General features: G+C 37.0%; 1 protein-coding gene across 7 annotated transcripts in view; it reads left to right on the forward strand.

Moving 5' to 3' along the window:
• The window catches only part of tjap1 (tight junction associated protein 1 (peripheral)), a gene marked incomplete at its 5' end in the record, with an annotated part of 75,440 nt that overhangs the window by 34,513 nt on the left and 28,163 nt on the right, over positions 1 to 12,764 (forward strand). For 4 of the 7 annotated variants that reach the window (XM_079473869.1, XM_079473868.1, XM_079473865.1 and 1 more), the window contains 2 exons: positions 5,971 to 6,030; positions 12,361 to 12,556. In XM_079473869.1, coding sequence (XP_079329995.1) covers positions 12,401 to 12,556 — 156 coding nt within the window. The remainder of the gene's footprint in view (positions 1 to 5,970; positions 6,031 to 12,360; positions 12,557 to 12,764) is intronic. The other 3 variants (XM_079473871.1, XM_079473867.1, XM_079473870.1) reach the window with 1 other exon arrangement.

Genomic DNA, 12,764 nt, shown 5'->3' on the forward strand with positions numbered 1-12,764 from the left:
CTGTATATTCTTTCTGAAGTATTTATTTTAGTAATGTAAACAGTATGTGGTGCTAAGAGAGTGGCTATGTACAGTATTATTTATTTATAAATATTCTCACTGGAGACTGAGCCCCCCTAACATTGAAAACCTAGAATTGCCCCTGTATTTAGTACTTTATTTACAACTTTGGTTTTGCTAATTCTGCACAGTACCTCTGCTCAGTGTCTGATATCCTGAAACCAAAATATCACCAAGTAACAGAGGTAGCACTTTTTCTGGGCACTAGTTCAGTGTCGGTCTGTTCTGCATCAATTTCTCCCATTTCCACACTGCGCAAGCCCCGCAAGTCACGTGACCAAGCACACGCGCCACCGCCACAGAAGATGACTCGTTTTTTTCCCCGCATATAAAATGGGCATTTTCCCCTTAGAATGTATGTCTTGTCACGTCCACGAATGCACTTGTTTCCTTAATATAATCGCAACATTTTGCCGTCATGTAATCGCATAGCCTGACATCGCGATAGAGATACGATATCCTAAACCTTCGGAATATATATATTATGATGTTGTGTATGCAAGATTAAAAAGATGCGTCTTTAGTCTAGATTTAAACGGACAGTGCAGGGAAGACTGTTCCAAAGTTTATGCGCTAGATAGAAAAAGGGTCTGCCGCCTGCACTTGATTTTGAAATTCTAGGTATTATCAACTGACCGGACGCCTGAGAGCGAAGTGCATGTGAGGGACTGTAATTTGAGAGAAGTTCACTCAAGTAGTAAGGAGCTAAACCATGCAGGGTTATAAGCAAGATTTTAAAGTTAATGCGATGCTTTATAGGTAACCAGTGCAAGGTCGACAGAACCGGGCTAATATGCTCATACATTTTTGTACGTGTAAGAAATCGAGCTGCCGCGTTTTAGACCAGTTGGAGTTTTTGTAATCGGCCTGCAGGACAACCACCTAATAGTGCATTACAGTAATCTAGTCTTGATGTCATAAAGGCATGAATTAGCTTCTCTGCATCTGAATGTGACAGCATATGACATAGTTTCAATATATTTTTAAGATGGAAAAACAATATTTTACAGGTGTTGGCGACTTGTTTCTGAAATGACAGAGTACTTTCAAATAAAACGCAAAGATTCTTTGCTGAAGATGAGGATTTTATGGAACATCCATCAGTAGTTACGCAGTATTCTTGGTTGTTATGTAGGGCGGTTTTCGGTCCAATAAGTAACACTTCAGTTTTGTCTGAGTTCAGTAGTAAGAAATTGTTACTCATCCACTTTTTTATATCGACTATGCATTCCACTATTCAATGGAATTGCTGTGTTTCATGAGGCTTCGAGGATGTATAAAGTTGCGTATCATCACCATTGCAGTGAAAGCTAACTCGGTTTCGCTTTATTATATCTCCTAGAGGTAACATGTATAATGCGAAGAGCATAGGCCCTAAGTCTGAGCCCTGTGGTACACCGTACTGGACTTGCGATTTGCGTGACACCTCATTGTTTATTGCAACATATTGAAAACGGTCAGATAAATAAGATCTAAGCCATTTCAAAGCTATTCCCTTAATACCGACATCATTTTCGAGTCTATGTAGGAGCGTGCTGTGGTCAATGGTGTCAAATGCAGCACTAAGATCTAGCAGCACCAATAAGGAGATACAACTTCGGTCAGACGCTAATTACGCTAGCAACTAATCGAATATTTGTGATTCATCCCTAATACGTAGAAGCTTCAGGATAGGTTTGAATAGCAAAGACATTGTTTAATTTAAACAAAGTGTGTTTCCACAGGAATATCAAGCGCAGGACTAAGGTTTATAATTTTAAAGCACAGCAATAGAAAACAAAGCTATCTGATGCACGTTTTATTTGAATGGAGCAAAATCCCTTTTTTCATTTCTTTTGGCATGTAGTATGAAGACTTCTTTATGCAGTTTGACAATGAGCCAACTAAACTCACCAAAGATTTGCACTCCTTCGTTTTTGCTGGCAAATTGAGATGCACCAGGAACACTTTTGGAATTGGATCAGATTCCCTGAAATCCAATTCTGTTGGAATCTGGAGGTGCCTAAAGATTCCAGCCAGTTGGCTTAGGTGTTTATTGACTTTTTAGAGTTGTGTGTTAGCAATCGTGGTGGATTCTAGATTCAGGAAAAAGCTCACAAACTATGGGGCGCAGATTGAACGTGGCTGGTGAGTAGAAAAGAACAGGTGGAGGAGATCACGGTGGAATATTCTGATGGTATAGATATGATTGATTCACCTCCTTTGACAGTCACTAGGCATGCTGGAGGCAGTGGGCCAAGTATCTACATCGAACAACATCTGTTGTCCAATTTCCACATTCCAAGAAAAGTGCTTTGCACCCTAAAAGACTTAACAAATATTAAGGACTTGGGTCAGTCTGAGCCTAGGTTCAAGCACACCGTGCCCTCATTTATACCAGTCAGCTTGAAGGGTGGCTGAAGGTGATACATTTTGAATGAGCTCTCACACCTGTTAAATATTCAAAACTCTAACGGTCAACTTAGAAAGCGCATCAGTGTTTTTTCCGTTTGACGGGCTGGTGGTGGGTGTCACTCTGCAGAATAAAGGGCTTGACTCAGATAACTGACCTACACACTGAATATGCACCCAGAGTGTTTCCATTTGCTTAAAAAATGAAGCAATAAGCCCCAAGCAGTGGGTTACAGTGCATTTTCTAACAGCTAAGGGAGTTGTGGCGCGAAGCGGACCATTATAATGGGTACTGTTTAGCGCCTGGTTAACATTTTGACAAAATTTGTACATGGTAGTTTTACCATTTAATTATATGAACACCGATATATTGGCCGATGAAAGCAATTTTCACACTATCGTCAGTCAGCCAATAGTTTAAAAACAGCTGATTATCAGGTATCAGGATTGACATATCCTGACATGCCTTTTAATTAGAGATGCACCAATATATCGGCCAATAATCAGGCATTTTTTCACACTATCGGCAACCAACAATAATTAGGGCCGATATAACCTGTCAATCAAAAGAGAACAGGACAATGCAATGACTTTGTGCTTTGTATATATAAAATGTAAAAAACATTACCAGTTGGATCTTCAGTTCAGTATTAGTATCAACAGCTATAATCGGTATCAACAGCTATAATCGGTATCGATCTTTATTTGGTATGTTTTGTATGTTAGTAATCAAATATTTCTTATGCTTACTGTTTTTGATCAGACATTTAAAGATCTACCTAAAGGGGAAGCGATTTTATGGTGGGACTTGATTTCTCGTGACACCCATATTTGCGGCATACTTGACTAACTTTATATATGCTGTGGCTGTTTACTATTGTTTGCACTATAATAGTGAGGGGAATTAGCTACATTTTTCAATGTTTGCTATTCCTTGTTTTTCCTCTGTAATTTACAAGTATTCCTTTGCATAATCCAGTCTTTTTGAACGGTTTTGAGCCTATAATATATTTACAAAATTAAGAGTCAACATCCCAATTTTGGTAGAGATGTAACGGTAGGAAAATTTCACATCACGCTTATAGTGAACAAAATTATGAACAGTATTATCTAGATTTTTTTACAATGTGCTGGAAATATCCAAAAAAGTACTGATTCCAAGTTTTGTATTGATGTGACTTGCTAAAAGCACTCATTGATGTTATCTATTTGATGTTTATAACAACAAAATTTATTCTGGCACAGTGGGGTCATTAGGTAAAAGTTTCTCTTGTTCAGGTTGAACACAACCTGAAGTAAGTAAATCAGACATTAATTTAAACGCAACACAAATCAGAAAATCCTCTGTCTGCGTGTGTCGTGAGTTCAGGTGTACTTTAGGACCCAGGAGACACTGGCAGTCATAAGAGCAAACGCCAAAGAAACAGATCTGTCTGTCTAAAGAAATATGAAGAAAACGTGTTTTGAATGGGTCTCAGTATCAGCGAAGCACCAGCTGACCGTCATGACTGGCTGACTGCCATTACCCTTTTTTTTCAGAAAACTGCTTATATATATATTATACAAATAGTTCATGGTTATCTATTACTGAGAGAATATCTAAACATTGTTATATCGGCGTGAATCTTGAGATTTATGCAGGTATGTGAATCTAAGGTATGATCAGAAGAGATTGTGATTACTTGCACTCCTTTGTGCTTGAATAACATATTACTTTTCTACTTCCTTTTCAGCAAGATGACGTGTGAGAGAGATTGAGGACAGTTCTGCATTGACCCTACGTTTTGTTCACTGATCACATGTATTCTTTGCTAAATTAAACACATGGTTTTGTATAAATTGAATATTGTCAATTCAGAGTATTTTTGTACGTGTCTTCTAGGTAAAAGTATTATCCAAGTTATGTATTATATTAATATATATATATATATATATATATATATATATATATATGTGTGTAAATAAGTATTTCTGTAAATACAGTTGAACAAAAACAACAAAATAAAAAAAAAATTGGTTTCTGTTGTGGGTCTGCAGCAGAATGGTCATTGTTTAGCCCTGGATTTATATTGTGTCCTGCAATGTTTTTTTTGTTTTCTTCCTACTATGGCGCAACATCCTCTAAATGTAACCTATATCACTTACTGTCTATTGCTTTGAACATTTACTAGATACCATTCTATCTACACTCCAAGTACATTCCAGTTCCCTGACTCTATGAAGTCATTAGCCCCTTTAAGGGCTAGTGTAAGTGTTTGTTAAATAAGTCCTAACACTTTTCTGTTTTAATGCTTGTGTGTAGAAAGATAAATAGTATAAGCATGTGTGAGGTTATGATGCCCTGACATTAGAAGTCAATGCTTTGAGCTAGTCACTAAGGTCTGGTGTATTGTCCTCTTGTGTATTTTCTTTTTTTTTTTTGTAATATCTTATACTATTACCAAAACAACTTGTTCTCATAAAAAGACATATTGACAATAAATTAAATCAAACATATGACCGTGTGTGTGTGTGGGCGTGGTTAAAAAGTGATGCCCAACTTTGCACTTAATTTAATTTATTATTAAACATGTATTAATCACTTTTTTATTCATGTTGCATAGTTACAAGCTCATCTTGAGAATAATTTAAGGAGACAGAGCTCATAGCTAGTAGTAGGCTAATATTACAACACGAGAGGATCAAAAAGTATGAATGTTTTTAATCGTTTTTTATTGGTATATTTGAATAAAGCCCATATTCTCTGATATGCTTTAGTTTGCCTGTTGCCAAATATTTTGTCCAACCTTAAAAGTTTAGTATTTTGTCCATTTTGTATCGTACACTTTATATTATGCTGGTTTATTTTAGGAGCATTACAAGCAAATATTGTACAAATATACCCCTCCGAACATCATTTTTGGCCACTACTTTACATCTCTTATCATTCAGACATTGAGAATCAAGATTGACAACAACATCGTGGTGCTCACGTGCACATTGTGGCAAATGGGAACAGAATGTGGTTGCATGTATGAATAGCTGGTTTAAGACATGTAGTTCATGATATTTAATGATGATTCGCTGTGGATTAATGGGTTACATGTGTGAAAGAACGTTTTGTCTGAAGTGTCATTCATACACTCGCACCTTGTTTGTGAAGAGCAGGAGATGATTATTGTCCTGCTGTGGTAATTGTGGGGGAAGTTTTGTCTCATGCAGGAGTTAATGAGCAGACTGTGTGTTAATGAAGCAAGCTGATTTCTAACAAGCCTGGCATAAGTCGTGTGCAAATGGAGATATTTATGTTGCGTTGACGCATTTATTGAAGTTTCGAATATAAAGATTTCAACAAGTTTACAGACACAGCTTTAGGAATTTGCGAATGAACAAATGTTATCTTTTACATTTGTATACTATGCATGTTGCTCTTTTATTATCTTTTAGTTTTTGGTCTGGGTAAAAACTCAACATCTTACTCTTCAAGGTGATGACAAAGCACATTTAAGTTATACCAGTTCCTCTCTGTGTGTGTTTCAGAACACTTGGTGCCTGAGGACCCGTGAATGAGGACAGCACTGACACCAACTCTGCTTTCTGGTATGATCCCCACTGTTTGGAAATACACGGTTAAATAAATTGTTGTGTTTGTACTCCGTCGTCTTTCATTGCTCGAAATAGCTCTAACTGGAACTTATTTAGTCTCTACATAACTCTTTTAATACGCAGTTGTGTTTAATGTTGCACTCAAGCAGTCAGATTCAGTTCAGTCATGAAACACATTTAAAGGTTCGGAAAAATAACTTTTCAGTGCAGTTGATTTTTGTCTCTCATGAACTCAGTCTGACTCTTACTTTTAGAGTTTGATTTTAAGTGACAGCACTGAGAAAACTTTGCTGTTGTTTTACAAGACACCTTACAGAAATACTGGAAGTAAAAAAACTTCGTTTTTTACTAGAAGTTTTCTAAAATTCATGACTGAGAATTCATATTACAGACACTTCGGTTGAAACCTTGTATATGCATACATTCATTGTATATATGAAGAGTTTGGTTCCAAAATGAGAACTCCTTTTTTTTAAAGGCAAAAATCATGTTTCTATTGTGTTATCATGTTTTTATTGTGTTAGTTAAGCTGTATTTTTTTAGTGGTTATGGCTTAAATCATAACAAACCAACTTCAGTTTGATTAATATTAATTGGAATGCACAATAAAAAATGTCATGATTTTAGAAAACATTTTGCTCAATAATTCTTCAATTCCTCAATACACATTTTATTCAGACAAAAAAGTGTTTGGCACAGACATGTGTGTGTGCGTCATTCATCACTCTGTAATTACACTGTAATTTATGTAAGGATTGTTTGTTACAGCAAAATAAATTCCTGCAGGGTGATCAGCACCCTAAAGCTCCTTTCCAAATGAGTAAATAATTGGACACAAAATATTAATTTTGAAATGTCGAGTATTTCTGAAAGCCTGTAATAATGCTGGTTAATGTAATAAAAGTTTTGGCAATAATAGCAAATAAAAAAACAAGCTGATTTAAAAAAAAGAAATTGCATTGGATTCAGACTGGTGAGGATGAAGTTGACCTTTTTCTCCAAAAAAGTCCCATTGCCGTAAATGCCAATTCATTTTGACTCCTGCTACACAAACGGTGTAACAGGAGACAGAAGTCCCAACACCCATATAGGATGACACATTTTGCCTAGTCTCGCATAGCCAGAAGGTCTGGATCTTATCGCCACTTTCTTTGGCCAAGGCCAGCCCAATAGGCCATATGACTGACAGGTAAAGCAACCAATCACGTTTTGTCTTAAGCCTCGTTAATCGCAGTAACAGAGTTTATGCCGTGAACCTTGCATATTTTTAAGAAATAAGCGTTTAGCCAATCGTGATGAATTCTTGTAGCAACCGTTGTAAACACAACAGCTTACTTCTTAGATCAGACAGATTTGTGTTGTTTCCAGGCTGTCCGTTAATGAATGCAACATGCACTACCAGAAATCCTGTGAAATTAAACCAATGAGATGACGACTTTGAACGTGTTGAAGTATTTCCAAAAAAAGTGTGCCATTTGCATCTGGGCATCTGAGGCTGAGACTACATTTTGCTTGTCCTCTCGTATATGTCGGGCATTTCCTGAGGAGGGATCTTTTGCTGGGCCTCTAACATCTGATTTAAGGAATTGAAAATGGGCTCTGTCTGAAACAACGAGAGGAAGTGTGTGGGGTGCCAAAAATGGCTCAGTAGTAGCTTCACAAAAATGATTTATTTGGGAAATGTAATAATGCGAATTTCTCACATTATGTTAACTTTTTTTTTCAATCGAATGCAGGAGGAGATTTATAAATATAAGTAATTTTAAAATGTGTCAAATGTAAGCGAGACTTATTGAGAACATCGCATCCAGAATAAAAGTTTGTGTTTGCATAATATATTTCTGTGTACTGTACATATGAATTTTTATAAACACATACACATACATGCATATATTTTTCTTAAATATATAATTGGTAAATATAAATAAATACATGTAAATGTTTCCTATATATGTATACATATATGTATGTGTATAAATAAATACGCACAGTACAAAGACATATATTATGTAAACACAAACTTTTATTCTGGATGAGGTTCATCATGATTTGACAGCCGTAGTATTGTTTATGTTATTCGGTTCAGCAGATTGAAAAATATGTATCATTATGTAGATCATGCATTTTAGGTCACTTCTTGTTTTTTACTTATTTATACACTTTCTGTTGTCCACAAGCATGTTGTGATTTGGTCGCAGGCATTGATCCAGAAAATTGAAAAATTATCTCAAATAATTGTATTCGTATGTTATCAACTGTATCCACGTTATCCACAGGATATAAAAGATAAAAATTGTCCAAGTTAGGCCCTGTTCCCCATTTTGCCAAATCAGCTTGGACCCTGATAATTGCCGTTTGCTGCTATATTCTTACTATTAGATTTACTTTTAAATATTTTACAAAATCCAGATTAAGTGTCTAATCTACAATCTGGATGTTAAACGTTCTCAGAAAGGAACCTGTACTGTATTTGTGTGGCAATGTGATGATAGTGAAGGTCAGGATGTACAGTAATTCCATTTATTCCGTTCACATAGAGCTCAAGCCCTCAACCGCAGCCATTAGTTTTTTCCTGACAAGTTTAAGGTTTAGCTGTAGATGAGTTTCTTTAAAAGACCTGCAGTGTTTTCAAGTACCAGAATGTAAAAGCCTTAATTCGCTAATTGAAAGACCCTTACATAGTTACAGACACATTGATACGCTCTTGTATAAAGTGCGAGAGCATCCGCACACAGAGCATGTTGGAACAGAGACTCCTGTTGGCTGAAATGAGACGCACCGTTTCAGTCTCAGTGTTGTCTAGTTCTTGTTCTGTATACCAAATGAGATGTATAAAGCAGCTTTTCAACCAGATGTTTTATGACAAAAGTGAAGTGTATTTTTGATGTTATAAAATACTTTTTTGTCCCAGTGTGTATTTGTGTCCTGACTTTCCAGAAGCATAATCACTTCTGTTTTCTTTCCCGGCTTGAAGTATTTCTAAACAGGAAGTTTGGGTGTGTCATTTAAGGGCAGTTTTCTATTTTATAACAGTAACGGTTTTCTACTTGCTAGATGGTTGCTGGAGGTATTTGGCAGAGACATTCGCATAGACTAGATGTACTAGAGAGCATTTGATTGGACAGAAATCTTTGTAATGCAAGATGAGTTATTAATTTTTTTATTCCATCTTAATGGAATGGAAAGATTAAATGTGCTTAGTTTAGTCCATTGTTCCATGTTTAGGTGTACACTAGCTCACCTACAACCAAAATGGATGTAGACTAAAGCCGCAAAAATTATATAAAATTGCTCTAAAGAAGGACTTCTTTCCGAGACTTCGGAGTCATGGTGAATTTTCACATCATCTTTCAGCAGACTCAATATTTCACATATCAGAAATGTCACACTAGATCTGTGTGGCTCCTTTGCTTTCCAGCCCTTGTGTGACTGGCAGGGAGAGCTTCAGTCCTTTTGCCTAGATATGCGTAAGAATTAAGAAATAACAAGGCAACCTTCATCTGCTGTTTAAAGATACCAGCCATGTGAAACAATTACTTTCTGTCTTTTATTCTCAGAATTCTGTCAGAGAAAATAATGGCATGTTTAGTTTCTATTCAAGTCAGACTTTGTTAAAGAAAACTATTTAAATTGGGTGTTATGTGCTTAACAAAGCTGCTTTGTTCTGGAATTATGGTTATCAATTAATGGTGGATGGATAGATGGTATGCAGACAGAAAAAAACTAACTTCATAAAACAGTGTACAATGTCCCACATTTGTTTTTATAAATACATTGCTCAAGTTTTACTGTTGGTGTAGATGGAATTTAATCTTGACACTAAAAGTTAGACCATGACCTACTAAGAGTAGAGTAAATAAACTTTGTGTGAAACTTGTGTGAACCTGTAAGCGTGTATACTTAATGTATTTGTGCATTTTGGGTAGAGAATGACGTCAAGAGAGAAAATCGGCCTGCCATCATAATTGGCACATTTTGGCAGTGACCCCTCACTTGTGTGTGTCCCAGCCTGTGCCCTCCACAGCATTAGCAACACGTGAAGGGAACGCCATTGATTTCTTATTGGTGCCACGCTGTGACACACCAGCCAACTCGCTTTTTATTTTTACCATTTTACCAGCCAGGAACTTTAAATATAGCCAGAGCGAGGAATAATGCTGTGCTCCCGCTGGGGAAAGTGTTACCTCAGATAAAGTGGAGAAAATATAAGTGCTTACCATGGGCTGCTCTTCTGGTGTCATGCACTTGTAACATTCAGACGCAAGGAAAGCCATTGTTGCTATATGCAATGAGGAAGCAACAGGAAGCAGTCAGGCAACTTGTATCAGCTCCATCTCATTTTTTGCTTGCTTTATGAATAGTGTCTCAGCCATAACGACAAAGACTTTTATAATTGATCGTATCTATGACAACCTTTTGTTAACCTTGACTTCAACCAATCCCATTTCACAGGGTATTTTGCTTGACGTTTCTGTGCCAAATATTTCTGACAGTTTTATGGTTATGTATCTACCTATCTTTTGACTGGCCATCATTTGTTGAAGATTTATAGCCCTGCCCATCCAAGTGTATATTATAAGTGATTATTACACAACTCGTTGGAATGCTTGATTCTGATTGGCCAGTTGCTACATTTGCATGTTCATTATTCCCAGAAAACAACCTCTCAATACTAATAACACAGTAACCCGGATGCAGCATATCAATTTGACATTTTTTTTTGACAAATTAAATATAAATCTAACTATTAATTACATATATGATGTTATATTTACAAATGGTTAAATCAAACTGCCTGTTTGTGAATTCTGAACGTTGTTTCTTACCTTAAAACACAAAGTAAACAGCTTTTCCTCGCATTAGTTCTGGATTCGGTAAAAATTAGCTAATAAATTATTTCAAATTCACATTTTATGTCCAGTTTTATTCTCATTTGGCAAGTAGCCGTGTAATAAGCGTGATAATCTACAAGCATCTGGCTGTTATCTGGAAATCAGCCCCTTCAGTGTGATACAAGACCCTCCGCTGATCACACTGCAGGGTTTATTTCTGCGATAACAACTGGCTGCCTGTACATTATCCCTTACTTGGATCCTGTCCGCACACCCCCTCTCCTATTCTAAACATAGCCTCCTGTGATCAATAAAAGTCATGCAGGCAGTGGTTTAACAGTTTGTCTATTGGAAACACACTCCAACATGTAATCAATCACACTTTAAAGCAAGCTCGCTTTTCGGTCCCCCGTGCCTCAATATGTGTGACAGTCCATCTATCTCTTTTTATCTTTCTGCTCAAATCTATCCTGTTGACAGGCACTCTTCAACACATCTCAAGTATTGAGAGCTTTGGTGGTAGAACTGGGCGGTTTCTCGGTTTAAACCAGTAAAAATGTATAGAAACAAATGCGTAGATACAGTATGCTTATGTTTGGTTTTTTGTCCATTTAAATCAAGCATCTACACTGTAAATAGTTGAACATAAAGTGCTCTTTTATACAACCCTGAACATTTTCAGTACTTTTTTAGTTCTATTAATTATAACAGTAGTTTTTATTTTATTTTAATTAAATAATTTTTTCTTTAAATATATTTCTAACAAAGGTATTGTTTGTCTTTAGAGTTTACCAGATTCACACTTGAATCTTATATTATTATTTATACAGCAAAAGTAACTATATTGCGACGTATCGTTTCCACTGACAAAACATTACTTATACCATGGTCATAGGCAGAAATCGATGGGGGGGATGATCATTTGAGGGTCCCCCAAAAATAACTGATGTCCAATGGGGCAAAATCTAAAAAAATTAAGTTCAGAAACAAGAGAGGGGAAAAAGAGGCAGTCAAGGCAATTTTATTACATTAACCATTGGATAAAGTGATTATTTTCTCTTGAATACAGATAATGCTTAGTCAATAATAAATTAGTCATTAAAAAAGTAGAGTTGTGTCTACTGTTGGGTTTGGTTTTTCCTTAAAAAATTGCCCTTCAGAAATGTTGTGTTTATTGTCACTCCAACTGTTAAATGTTATTCACCATGGTATAATATTTTTGTCAAATGGCACACCACTATTTAATGATCGTTTTAAGACCAGCTCCAGGTTCAGCATTCCCTGCCATAGCTGTTCTTTTATTGGTTGTTGCTCTTTTAAATGCCCAGTGGCACTGCTTTCATCACAGCCTATTGATTCAGCTTTTTCGACATGTGAGAGGAAGATGTAGGGTGGCAGAGAGAGTGAGATAGAGAGGAAGGGGATAGACTGTTTGCACAGGACAGGGCTGAAGGTTGCTGCTCTTTGGATTCTCATTCTTCTCTCTCGGCAGGACTAACAGACAGTGCACGGAAGCACGCTGATCTCCCAGAATGACGAGTGCTGCACCTGCCCGGAAACCATACCGCAAGGCGCCTCCTCAGCACCGTGAGACACGACACACTGTGCCGTCTTTCCGAGAGGAAGTTAGCGAGAGTGTCCTGCCGTCCGCCAGCCCTGCGACGACAGCCCAGCCTGACTCCTTCCAGGTAAATTTACCTCGAAATCATGCACCCTTTTTGCAGCGAACAAGCTTTACGGACTCTTATCAACAGAGCCCTGAGAGACCTGTGTGGTCACCAGTTTCCGACAGTGAGCTGGAAGTCTCTAGCCTGTCTAGCTCAGAGTTTGAAATCCTCCCCCCGCCGCAAATCTTCAGCCATGATTCTGTCTGTACGAGACTTCCTTCCAAACCTC

Source organism: Barbatula barbatula (assembly GCF_947034865.1).
Source record: "Barbatula barbatula genome assembly, chromosome: 14".
NCBI lineage: Eukaryota > Metazoa > Chordata > Actinopteri > Cypriniformes > Nemacheilidae > Barbatula > Barbatula barbatula.